This window comes from Gobio gobio, assembly GCF_949357685.1.
Source record: "Gobio gobio genome assembly, chromosome: 22".
In the NCBI taxonomy this organism is placed as follows: domain Eukaryota; kingdom Metazoa; phylum Chordata; class Actinopteri; order Cypriniformes; family Gobionidae; genus Gobio; species Gobio gobio.
The window spans coordinates 33,944,236-33,957,893 of NC_137118.1; the positions used below are offsets into that span (position 1 = coordinate 33,944,236).

Below are 13,658 nucleotides of genomic sequence, written 5' to 3' on the forward strand. Positions count from 1 at the left end.
CAAGTCACTCATTTTGAGAGCTGCAATTTCTTCGATCTGGGTTTTTTAATCTTTCATATGCCACATATTCCCAAATATGATCAGTGTCATGCGAGAAACCCCCCAAATTTTACTATAGTACTGTATGCGCAACAAAAGGTTCATTGTCTCAATCAATTTACTTGAATTATGTTGGGTATTGTGTCATAAAAAAAAAATACTAGATTGCTCATGTTTATTTGATTTGGATTTTATAATCAAATATAATTTCATACAGTAACAAAACAACCAGGATAAAGGTGATTCAGTTACATATTTTAATACCGTAAAAAAAACCTCACCCCAGCATATAGCATTTAATGTAAACATACAAATAAAAAAACACTGTAAACCTTGTAAATAATTATGCGTCCATAAACACAAAAATCACTGTCACTTCATACTCATTTTTCCCCCACCTCTAGGGGTAAATAAGTTCACAGACGGTTTCCATCTACCAGAAATAAAACAGCTCCTCTGGCTTCACAAAAGCCCGCTCAGTCGTTTACTGACTTCCCAAAGCTTTTTGGCCACCGCATCGTCTTTGGCTTTGGCAGTTACTTCCTCCACAGCGCAGCATGAGAAATGACGTCCACTGAAATGCTCAATTCCTTCCTGGACGGCACAATGAAGAGTCGTTTGGGCTCCGGTTTTTGGGTCCAGGAACAGCAGTCTAGCCACTGGCTCGATGAACACTTTTTGCCAGAGACTCACATGGCGGGAGAGCTCGGTCTTTACAACACCTGCAAAAGGGGTAATGCAATATTAAGCGTTTGTTTAACCCATAGGTTTAACCCAGTGGTTATCAAACTTTTTGACCACGCCCCCTTTACGTTTATGCAGTAAACGTACGCGTCTTGGCCATTCAGTCACATGACAACGGCGTTTCAGGACCCTGAAAATGCAAACTTGGAAAATGGGTTTCAAACTGTATTTTTTTAAAAACGATACCACTATCGCCTCTGTGTAAACCACCAAACCGTGAATTTGTGAAAACGGCGACGTCATGCGCATTACATGTTCAGTATATAGGGTGTAGAGTTTCTTTACTAAGTGACATCACCATCTACTAGCCTGGCATGGATAATACACATTTTTTAGTTGTTTTCGCAAATCCATGTGAACGGGGTCGTTTTGACCATGTTGTGGTCTGCATGTGAAAACGTTGAAAAATATGCAAGAAAAATTCTGTTTTTTAGTACATCATTGTCGTGTAAACGTACCCTAAAGCAACCCTCTACACACACCGTGGCAATATAATCGCCATTGGCTAGAACATTTTTTTGTTTACTCGCCAGACATTTTGTTTACATTAGCGGTATCAAATCGATTAATCACGATTAACTGCATCCAAAATAAAAGTTTGTGTTTACATAATATATGCGTGTACTGTGTATAATTATTATGTGTATATAAATACACACACATGTATATTTAAGAAATTAAGAGATTAAGTTATCTTCTTACCTTATATATTATGCAAATATTTCTTAAATATATACATTAATTTGTGTGTATTTATACACACACACACACGCACACAAATTCATGTTTGATATTTTAACTGAACTTATACTGAGAACTGATAATATTGGTCATTCTGTGTTTCTGTAAAAAAGTATCATAGTAATAGATCATATTAATTATTAATAAGATAATACTACTACTATTTCTACTCTTAATAACAATATACAATGCACTAAAGACTGATGAGCTGTTGGGTTCATGAATATTAATCACGTTGTCAGCGTTGCTCAAACTGATTTGCTAAAAATCAAAACAGTGACGGTAATAGATGAGCGCCAGCCAATGAGATTGCCGTTTGCGCATTAGTCCTGCCCACTACCGCATATCTCCTGCTTCTTAAAAGCTGAATAATTCCAAATTAATTCCGTTGTTTTGACAGGAAAATACAACAAAGTATATGGTTTACATGTAGCGCGTCGATTCTGTGTGATATGTAAGACTCTCCCTCTTTGCGCGCGTGTGTGTGTGCGTGAGAAACAGCGTTCTCTCTCAAAGCGACAGCGAGTTGTGCGCCTTCACACTGGAGTTTACGGTACACTGCGCATCCATTGAGCTGAACTGAACTTGACGGAGAGCATTCTGAGTGTTCAGCGAGTGGAAATATATCTATGCTAAACTTATTCTTAGCCTCTTAGACATACACTGGCGAGTAAAATCTAAGCATTTATTAGCCAATGGCTAATGATAGATATTGTTTAGTCGCCCAGAGTGAAGATTTACTTGCAAATGTGAATGATTTACTCGCATTGTAGAGGGTTGCCTAAAGGCCCGTTCACACCAAGGACAATAATTATACAGATAAATAACTATATTAGCGTCCACACCAGCAGACAATATCATTCTGTATATTCTAAGCGCGTGCTTGTCTGCCGCTTTAAATGCTTGAGCTCATTACAGCAGGTTGGATACTGATTGGCTGACAATTGAGAGATTCCAATGGTTATTATCCTTGGTGTGAATGAGCCTTAAGACTACATGTGATCAAATTTCAGACCTCTCAGTTGCAATTTGTATGGCATATATATTCAGAGTTGGCATTTTGTCAGGTCATTTTTATAGAGGTTTAATAAAATCGGTACTTTCGTAGAGTAAGTTATTGCATTTCTAAAAAATATAGCCTACAGACTTTTAAAGTGACTAACTATTAAAAGGTGATTTTACATTTGAGTGTCCCCACTTTGATTTGTTACAGCGTATTTTATATACCCCTTTCGCGGGCCTTTGCGTTCAGCTTTGCAGGCTTTGTGCCCATTGGTTTGCTCAGATTACGCTGTTCTGCCATTGGTTCATGCGGTTCCCACTGGCCAGCCAATAGCGTGCGAGATATCCCGACACTGTTTTGCCTGGGCAGTAGCACTGCGTGATTTTACAAATTACTTCAGTATATTCGAGAATAGGAGAATTCCCAGTGCGTCTTTCGACGCAGTACGACTGACCGTTCGAAAGGGAACCTGATGCTTCCATTCAATGGACACTTTACTATCCCATGAATCCAGTTGTGAATAACAGTGAAACGACACAACTGACTCTGGTAGGTCATGTGACAACAACATGACACTTGACTACAGAACACACTTTTTTAAGGTTCGCAATGTTTCAAACCAAATTTCGTACCTACTAGACAGTATGCTTTTTCAGGTTTGTTTTGAAAGTGATTTCTGTGTGAGTGGTGTTTCATTCATTGCTACACTACTGACAATATACAATGTACGGAGCCCCTAAAGGGACATGGTGAAGAAGGGACATGGTTAATCTTTTGTTGTTTGAGCACCATTGGTGACACAAACAGCTGTGGGTACATAAGGCTGCTGTCCCTTTAAGACGAATGCACGGACCTATATAAATTACACACATCTGTTCCTTTCTCAATTGTTTACAACACATAACCGACTGTTTACGAGGATACTCGCTGAGACTTCATTTTGCGTGCATGTGTCCGTTTAAGCTCAAAAGAAAGGGAAAGAGAACTGGATTCGGTGTTCACGTGTTGTCTGTGTGCGCACAGAGTCCTCTTGCACTTGATGTCTGACTCGACTTGCAAATGATAAACTTTCACTATGACGGTTAAACTTTGCAATTAATCCACGAATCACATGCATTCTGAACCGGGTTGAAGCTGCCCGTACGGATCAACTACGTTCCCTATACTTGACACCGCACATCATGCGATGTGACTATTGCGAATGCGCACACCACGATATCGATGCTGAAACCATATATCATGCAGCCCTAGTTTGTTACCCCAAGAAACTTTGCGTTCGCTTGCAAACCGTTGTGTTCTTCGCGAGTGAAAGCAAAGTTTCTCAGGGGAACACAAAAGCATTGCCAAATGGCTTTTCCTCCCGTCTCATATTTTTCTTCTTCACTATGTAACAATAGACCTTTTTGCCAGTGAAATTTTGGTGACCTAACATGAAGATGTTTGCTGCAAGTGAATTTCATAAACAATTACAAAAACATTGAATGAAAGTGAAATACAAACACTGAAATTCTATTTTCATGTAAAACTCGAATCTGGAATGAACAAGAACGTTTCCCCCCCAAAATGAAACCTGCCATCATTTACTCAACCTCGTGACATTCCAAACCTGTACGACTTCTCAGTGGAACGCAAAAAGTGGAATTCGAATGATGTAAAAAGAAATGAGAAAAAAATCATGCAGGTTTTGAACAACATGAGGGGGTGGGTAAATAATGGCAGAACATTCATTTTACTAAACTATACATATCATGTATGATTTTTACCTGGATGAACACTGTAGCAGGTGACGTTTGTGCCCTTCATTCTCTTGGCCAGTTCGTGAGTGAACAGGACGTTGCAGAGTTTGCTGTTGCAGTAGGCCTGGAAGAACTGCCAGCTGTATCTCCCTGACCCGAGGTCTTTGGTGGCGATGAGAGAATCGAAATCAATCTTGCCCCAGCGATAGGCCATGGAGGATAGAGTGATGACCCGAGCAGCAGGACTCTCCTTCAGACGGTCCAGCAGAAGACATGTGAGCAGGAAATGTCCAAGATGGTTGACTCCAAACTCTATGCCAAAACCATCCTCAGTTTGACCATCCGCAACAAGACCTAAACAGAAAAAGCGTTTGATTGCAGGGCCATGCTTCCCCTAATATTCAGATAAGAGGTCAATCAAGATGGCCAAACTTTTACATTTATGCTTTTGGCAGACGCTTTTATTCAAAGCCACTTACAGTGCACTTATTACAGGGACAATCCCCTTGGAGCAACATGGAGTAATGTGCCTTGCTCAAGGACACACTGGACACACGACTGCTGGGATCTTTTACCTTTGGTTTCCCAATCTTGAAACAGTTTTGAGGGTTTGGCTAACCTGCATTATTGATGAGCAGATCCAGTCTCGACTCAGATTTGAGGAAGGTCTCAGCAAAAGCTCGCACAGATTTGAGGCTTGCAAGATCAAGCTTCATGAACAGTATATCATTGCTTCCTGTGGCCTGAACAACAAACATGGGTTAATAAGCACTCAAAACTCTTGAATCAGTGGTCTTAAGTGATAGTCCTCACCTTCTTGATGTCATTTATAGCTGTCTCAGCTTTCTTCTGGTTTCTGCAGGCTAGAATTACTCTGACTCCACGACCAGCCAGATCCAATGCTGTGGCCTTACCGATACCTGTATTCCCGCCTGAAACATCAAACCAAACAGCTCTAATTACCAAAAAAAACATATTCCAAGATTACAGCAACAACAACAAAAAAATCTTAGTATTTTTGTCTTATTTTCTATTACAAATATCAAGATTCATTTTCTTACCAGAGGACTGACTTTTTAAAAAACGTTTTAACCAAGCATAAACTCACTTATTCTTGATAAATGTATTAGTAAAACAATTCATTTTGCTTCTCAAGTACTGGAAACCAAGACAAAAAGGCTACGGAGTACGAAAATATTTTTCCCAGTTTTTCCACAGTGTCTGAGATCACATTTGAAAGAGAAAGCCAAAGTAAAGACGACAAACGCAAGAGGCATTTTTTTCCACAGGTGCGTTGTGTTTACCACAGTGAGAACATTGATCACAAACCTCACCTGTAATAATGGCGGTTTTCCCCGTCATATCAGCGGTTCCTTTACATTTGGACTTCTTAAACAACGTCTCCACCAAGACGACATAAAGACCTGCGATGAGAGCAGCGACGATGATGAGATAAACCATGATTGTGACCTGCAAGATTCAGCCGGCTGTTCTTATGTACTCCGCCCGGGCCAGAGCCTGATAAACCGGTCCGGGGTTTCTCTCCTTCCCCCGTCATGTCTCTCACAGGACCGGTTTGCGTGTGCTCAAGCAAACAATACACAGTTCAATCTCAAAGATTGCTGTCTTATCGTATATCTCATCATGTTTTGTTAACGAATGTGGTGCAAAATAGAGCTTTAAACTCTTAAGAAAGAAGTAAGCTACGTTTATTTTTACAGATCAGCTGCCTTCACATAAAATGTTGATATTTTAAGGGGGTCAGGTTTTATATGAGCTGTTTTATTTTCTTTATATTGTGTTTTATTTTAAATAAAAATCCAATTTTAATACCTGATTTGTTTTTAGCAAATAAAATAAAATGTAATTAAATAATAATAAAAAACATTTAAAAAAATTATCTTACAAGTTTGGTGTTCAAAATGTGATACTCACCTACACATTTTTAGTAATAAGTTATTTACATATATATAGGGTAGCATGTCATGAAGTAAGATGACCTCCCACCTAAATATTTTCTCCTGAACATAGATGACACAAAATCTCATCTCACCACTTTTGATGAATGGCTATGCTATTTTTAATTTTGTGATTTCATCTGAATATCAACATCTGTAAAATTTAGTCAGCCGAAAAAGTTTTGAGATTAATTAATTGTGTCTCTGGAAAATAGTGGTCTATGACAGTATTATGTTGAATATCAACAACAAAAAAGAAAACAAAATAAAAATAAAATTGTGTCTCTTTATTAATGAGGGATTTGTGGACATTGATGTTTTTAGATTTGTGGGGTAAAAGCCACAGTCTATGGGTAAAAGTACATTTTTATTTTGATGTAAAATTAGACCCAAAGGTTAAGAGATTTGGCACAGAAGGACCCTTTGCTTTCATTAAAACCTTTAGGTTAATTGAGTGAAATCATTAAATTTGATTTAACTGTGTTGCTATTATGACATCTTCAATTAAAATATAGGCAATTAAATAAGTAAATATTCATATGCCTGTTGAAGAATAATTTTACCTTTCAGATAGGGATTCTGCTTTGTCTGTCATTGGTTATTCAATTATTCAACTAAATTGTCAAAATAGAATATTTTAAATAGAATAGTTGATTTAGTAGTTTACATTAATGGCACCTTAAAAACATATAAATATTAATGAGAATTATATCTTAGCCCAGTAGGGGCAACCCCTCTTTTAATATTTGACATTTTGTGCTATAACAATTAAATTAGCAAATGTTTCTATTTATGACCTATAACACATTGTTCTTAAGGGGTGCATCGTCCCCCATGTTACCCTATATACACTGAGCAGGCATAACCTAATATTGTGTTGGTCCCCCTTTTGCTGCCAAAACAGCCCTGACCCGGTGAGGCATGGACTCAACTAGACCCCTGAAGGTGTGCTGTGGTATCTGGCACCAAGATGTTAGCACAAGAAAGTCCTGTAAGTTGCGAGGTGGGGCCTCCATGAATCGGATTTGTTTGTTCAGCACATCCCACAGATGCTCGATTGAATTGAGATCTGGGGAATTTGGAGGCCAAGTCAACACCTCAAACTTGTTGTGCTCCTCAAACCATTCCTGAGCCATTTTTGCTTTGTGGCAGAGCGCATTATCCTGCTGAAAGCGGCCACAGCCACCAGGGAATAACGTTTCCATGAAAGGATTTACATGGTCTGCATAAATGCTTAGGTAGGTGGTACGTGTCAAAGTAACATCCACATGGATGGCAGGACCCAAGGTTTCCCAGCAGAACATTGCCCAAAGTATCACACTGCCTCCGCCGGCTTGCCTTCTTCCCATAGTGCATCCTGGTGCCATGTGTTCCCCAGGAAAGCGGCACACTCACACTCGGCCATCCACATGATCTAAAAGAAAACGTGATTCATCAGACCATGACACTTTCTTCCGTTGCTCTGTGGTCCAGTTCTGATGCTCATGTGCCCACTGCTGGCACTTTCGGCGATGGACAGGGGTCAGCATGGGCACCCGGACTGATTTGCGGCTATGCAGCCCCATACACAACAAACTGCGATGCACTGTGTATTCTGACACCTTTCTATCAGAACCAGCATTAACTTCTTGAGCAATTTGAGCTACAGTAGCTCGTCTGTTTGATCGGAACACACGGGCCAGCCTTTGCTCTCCACGTGCATCAATGAACCTTGGCCGCCCATGACCCTGGCCTTGGCCCACTTTTGATAGATACTGACCACTGCAGGCCGGGAACACCCCACAAGAGCTGATGTTTTGGAGATGGTCTGACCAGTCATCACAATTTGGCCCTTTTCAAACTCGCTCAAATCCTTACGCTCTCCCATTTTTCCTGCTTCTAACACATCAACTTTGAGGACAAAATGTTCACTTGCTGCCTAATATATCCCACCCACTAACAGGTGCCGTGATGAAGAGAAAATCATTGTTATTCACTTTACCCATCAGTGGTCATAATGTTAAATAAAAGTAGTTATTGGTAAAATTGTATAAAGTGCTTGAATGTTGTAGCAAGGGTGACATCACCATTCAGCTGCAAACTATATTGAATCACATTTTGGAGTTATTGAGTAACTGGGTTCAAAGAAGAACTGTTGTCATCTCTTGACGTACATGCAATCCACAGGTGATGCATGTTACACGTTGTTCCTTTACTAGAGCAATCACATATTTTAACTGGGAGAGGTGACATGTTCAACACAGTTAATGGCCTCGGACACGCCTTTTGTGTGTTACGTCTTTACCCTGGTATGACAAAGCCACATGATTTAATTTTATGCAGTGGAAACTTTATCACATAAACTACAGGAACTGAAGCAGGTTTCCACAAGTTACACTTGATATTTTCACAAACCCAATCTGTAAAACAGTCAAAGAACATATTTATTAGAGGAATTGAAATTACTCTTGAAGTTGCGTCCAGAGCATGTTATGAACCACAAAGTCTACACAGGCTTTTTATGAGGTGCATCAAATACAGCTGACCACAAAGTGCCACTAAATTGTGCAAGTGCTAATCTATACAGGTGTAATGAAACTGATGCTCTCATGCTAAACCAACAAGCCTCTCACTGACTTCCCAAAGCTTTTTGGCAGCTGCGTCATCTCTGGCTTTAGCAGGAACATTCTTCGCTGCACAGCTAGAGAAGTAGCGTCCACTCAGGGGCTCAAGACCCTCTTGAAGTGCGCAGTGAAGAGACGTCTGAGCTCCAGAATCCACATCCGAAAAGAAAAGCAGCAAAATCGGTGCCAATAACAGCTGCCACCATAGACTGCCATGACGACTGATGTCTGTTTTGATGGCCCCTATAATAAATAAATCAGCGTTAACTGCATATGCATATGACCTATGGTACTTCATCAAGTCCTGCTTTTCAGAGAATAAAGAACACCTACTGACCTGGATGAAGACTGTAGCAGGTGACATTTGTGCCTTTGAGTCTCTTGGCCAGCTCATGTGTAAAGAGGATATTGCAGAGTTTGCTGTCACTGTACAACTTTAATAAGTCCAATGTTGAATTTCCTAAAGCCAAATCTTTATGAGTGTTGATGCAGTTGAAATCAATTTTCCCCCACAAATGGGCCATTGAAGCCACAGTCACAACTCTGCTGGGGCCGCACTCTTTTAACCGTTCCAGCAGCAGGATGGTTAACAGGAAGTGACCGAGGTGATTGACGCCAAAGATCCTTCCAAAGCCATCCTCAGTCTTACCACCAATTACAAGTCCTACACAGAAAAAAGAATAAAGCAACATTTTGAATTAGTTGTCCTGAAAACAAAGAAATTGTAACAATGCATAAAATAAAATTACATGTATTTGATAGCTACCTGCATTGTTGATAAGAATGTCTAATCTGGATTCTTTCTTGAGAAAGTTTTCGGCGAAAGACCTCACAGACTTCAGACTGGCCAGATCCAAGTGCATATACACCACCTCTTTGTTTCCTGTTTCCTGTGTTCCAAATCATTGCACAACAATACAGTAGTAAATTATGGTAATGAAATGTTCACTCATCAAACTTATATAATATAATAGAATCACAGATTTGTTAAATAAAACAGTATATATTACGCTACTGATATTACTTGATATTTATTTTATAATTTTTTTTATTATGTTTTCAAAACACTAACTCGCGTGAAATAGTGAGGGTGGTGATAATTTTTATGAAATTGCGTTAGGCAATCATAATGAGTTTTAACTGACTGGGACTGGGTTCTGGGTCAGAACGAGGGTTGAAAATAATTTTTCTGCATGTTTGTTTTTTTACTTAATTAAAAATTATTAACATTATAAGTAAATTATTAAAGGGATAGTTCACCCTGAAATGAAAATAAAGCCATCTTTTACTCTGCTGTTGTTCCAATGCCCTATGTCCTTCTATCTTTTTCGGACCTCAAAAGCAGAAATTTTAAAACTAGTCCTGCACACACTCCTCTATATAATGGTAGTGAATAGCGACAAGGCTAAAACATTACAAAAATGATACAAAAGTATCACGCAATGATACAGTGAGACGTGTGCCATATATGGAAAGTGTTCAGGAGGCATACTATAAGGTTTCGCGAAAAATAAACCGTTTTATTAACCGTATTGCTGACGGCTCTGACGTACTCACAGGAACGCACGCAGAGTAAGGGCCGAGCTCAGTATTTTTACTGAATAATACGTTTCTTTCTCGCAAAACCTTATAGTATGATCCCTGTCTGAACACTTTCCACATATGGCGCATCTCACTGTATCATTGCGTGATACTTTTGTATCATTTTTGTAATGTTTTAGCCTGGTCGCTAATACACTGCCATTATATGGAGGAGCGCATGCAGGACTAGTTTTAAAATTTCTGCTTTTGAGGTCCGAAAAAGATAAAAGGACATAGGGCACTGGAACAACAGCAGGGTGAGTAAAAGATGGCTTTATTTTCATTTCAGGGTGAACTATCCCTTTAACATTAAAAGTCAACCTTAAAGGTGCAGTGTGTGAATTTTAGACAGAATATCGAGTTTATATCTTGTACTTCTCATCTTCTTAGAATTGTGAAGTATAAACTCGGAAATGCGAGAAAAAAGTAAAACTTATGAGATATGTACTCGAAATGAACTTTTTAATGTTTTTGATTATTACGTGGCTACTGCAGAACTATCATTTTCTGCCACCAGGTTAGGCTCCGTCCATAAAACACGTCATCGATGTTTGCAAACACCAAATTGGTTTATTTCTGCTAATTGGTTAGCATTTGCATATAAAATGCCAATGAACATATTTCAAATATTACACTTTTGTAAGTACAAATGTCTAATGAAACAAGTGAAGTCCTGTGATTTGAACGCATGAACCACCATACAGTGAACTCATTGTCATGTTCAAGAAACCAATTTGAAATGATTCGAGCTTTGTGACATGGTGCATTATCCTGCTGGAAGTAGCCATCAGAGGATGGGTACATGGTGGTCATAAAGGGATGGACATGGTTAGAAACAATGCTCAGGTAGGCCGTGGCATTTAAACGATGCCCAATTGGCACTAAGGGGCCTAAAGTGTGCCAAGAAAACATCCCCCACACCACATTACGACACCACCACCAGCCTGCACAGTGGTAACAAGACATGATGGATCCATGTTCTCATTCTGTTTACGCCAAATTCTGACTCTACCATCTGAATGTCTCAACAGAAATCGATACTCATCAGACCAGGCAACGTTTTTCCAGTCTTCAACTGTCCAATTTTGGTGAGCTCGTGCAAATTGTAGCCTCTTTTTCCTATTTGTAGTGGAGATGAGTGGTACCCGGTGGGGTCTTCTGCTGTTGTAGCCCATCCGCCTCAAGGTTGTGCGTGTTGTGGCTTCACAAATGCTTTGCTGATTACCTCGGTTGTAACGAGTGGTTATTTCAGTCAAAGGAGTGGTTATTTCAGTCAAAGTTGCTCTTCTATCAGCTTGAATTAGTCGGCCCATTCTCCTCTGACCTCTAGCATCAACAAGGCATTTTCGCCCACAGGACTGCCGCATACTGGATGTTTTTCCCTTTTCACACCATTCTTTGTAAACCCTAGAAATGGTTGTGCATGAAAATCCCAGTAAATAAGCAGATTGTGAAATACTCAGACCGGCCCGTCTGGCACCAACAACCATGCCACGCTCAAAATCGCTTAAATCACCTTTCTTTCCCATTCTGACATTCAGTTTGGAGTTCAGGAGATTGTCTTGACCAGGACCACACCCCTAAATGCATTGAAGCAAATGCCATGTGATTGGTTGGTTAGATAATTTTGCATTAATGAGAAATTGAACATGTGTTCCTAATAATCCTTTAGGTGAGTGTAGTGTATCTATGACCCAAAAACATACATTTTTCGTTTTTGGGTGAACTATCCCTTTAAAAAGCCGATTCATAGGCTCCTGACGCACTATGCATTTCTTTTATGATTTCTTTTATGCTTTTTATGCATTTCAGTGTCATGTTATATCAAGGAAACATTCAGATAAAGTAATCTGTGTCAATGCATATTGAAACAATCAAATAAAGTTATTTGCGTGAGTGCATGTTGCTGATTATTACCTTTCATTCGCTTAATTTAATGGTGTTTGTGTTAATATTAGGGCTGTCAAAAGATTAATCGCGATTAATCGCATTCAAAATAAAAGTTTGTGTTTACATAATATATGTGTGTGTACTCTGTTAATTATTATTTATATATAAATACACACACATTCATCAATATATTTAAGAAATATGTGCATGTATATACTGTATATACATTTATATAATCTATAATATATATAAATATAAATGTTTTATATATAAAAATAATATTTTTTTCTTAAATATATATATATATATGCTTGTGTGTGTATTTATATATAAATAATAATTAACAGAGTACACACACATATATTATGTAAACACAAACTTTTATTTTGGATGCGATTAATCGCGATTAATCTTTTGACAGCCCTAGTTCATATTAAATTAATCTTTCCTTCACGTCGGATTCGACTGAAAATTACGCAACTACAGCACACATTACTTGCGTCACCAACTCAATCATCAGAATCCTTGGTAATCCTCTGCAAACTTCGACAGCTGTTTGAACCGGCTCTTTCGGTTCTTTTTTAGTCGGACTACTTTAGTCGGCTACTTCGGCTTTTACGTCTTGCGTCATCACCCCGTAACTAAAGTTCGATTCAGTTCGATAAATGAACCGGCTCAACCGGTTACTTGCTGAGAACCGGCTCAAAAGAACGATTCGTTCAAGAACCTAACATCGCTAACGTTAGTTGACATACAATGGTCACTCTCTCTCACCCTATGGATGTGTGTGACAGCAGCCTGAGCTCTGCTTTCGTCCCTGCAGGCTAGAATCACACGAGCTCCCCTCCTCGCCAAATCCAGCGCGGTGGCCCTGCCGATACCCGTGTTTGCTCCTGGAAGTAAAGCAGCACACTCAGATATCAATCATATCTGTTCACTTGCTTATCAGGAATGCCTGTCTGTGTGTGTGTCGAGTGTGAACGTTAGTGCTGCGAGTTGTCAGTTCTGCGTTGTGTTTACGAAAATCATAAAATCTGTTTTAAAACTAACGTTAATAATAATGATAAAAAATGATTTGTAGACAATAAACAAATGCCCTAACGTTAAATCCAAACACATACCAGTCACGACCACCGTCTTCCCGTGCAGTTTGACTGTACTTTTACATTTTGGCAGTTGCAACACCGTCACGCACAGCAGCAGGTAAAACCCAACGAGTCCTCCGCAAATAAGCAGAACGGTAAACATATTCAATTTATCAGAGCAATATCTATATAGTTGCTTATGAAAGCTCAGTTTCCTCCAGACTGGAACAGGAAGACGAACGAAGCCAATCCCGCCCTCTTGGACACAGTTCATTCAG

At 39.3% G+C, this 13,658-nt stretch overlaps 2 protein-coding genes across 2 annotated transcripts; both read right to left on the reverse strand.

Annotated features, from left to right (window-relative positions):
* Positions 1-201: 201 nt before the first annotated feature.
* Positions 202-6,367, reverse strand: dhrs13a.2 (dehydrogenase/reductase (SDR family) member 13a, tandem duplicate 2). Its single transcript, XM_079805398.1, has 5 exons — positions 5,598-6,367; positions 5,077-5,195; positions 4,883-5,006; positions 4,291-4,617; positions 202-761 (listed from the first exon to the last, which is right to left on the reverse strand). Exons 1-5 carry the CDS (start codon positions 5,722-5,724, stop codon positions 502-504), a joined length of 957 nt encoding a protein of 318 aa, XP_079661524.1. The 5' UTR covers positions 5,725-6,367; the 3' UTR covers positions 202-501.
* Positions 6,368-8,367: 2,000 nt separating this feature from the next.
* dhrs13a.1 (dehydrogenase/reductase (SDR family) member 13a, tandem duplicate 1) lies at positions 8,368-13,641 on the reverse strand. The gene is made up of 5 exons (XM_079805397.1): positions 13,417-13,641; positions 13,070-13,188; positions 9,591-9,714; positions 9,162-9,488; positions 8,368-9,067 (listed from the first exon to the last, which is right to left on the reverse strand). Exons 1-5 carry the CDS (start codon positions 13,541-13,543, stop codon positions 8,808-8,810), a joined length of 957 nt encoding a protein of 318 aa, XP_079661523.1. The 5' UTR covers positions 13,544-13,641; the 3' UTR covers positions 8,368-8,807.
* Between the last annotated feature and the right edge of the window lie 17 nt (positions 13,642-13,658).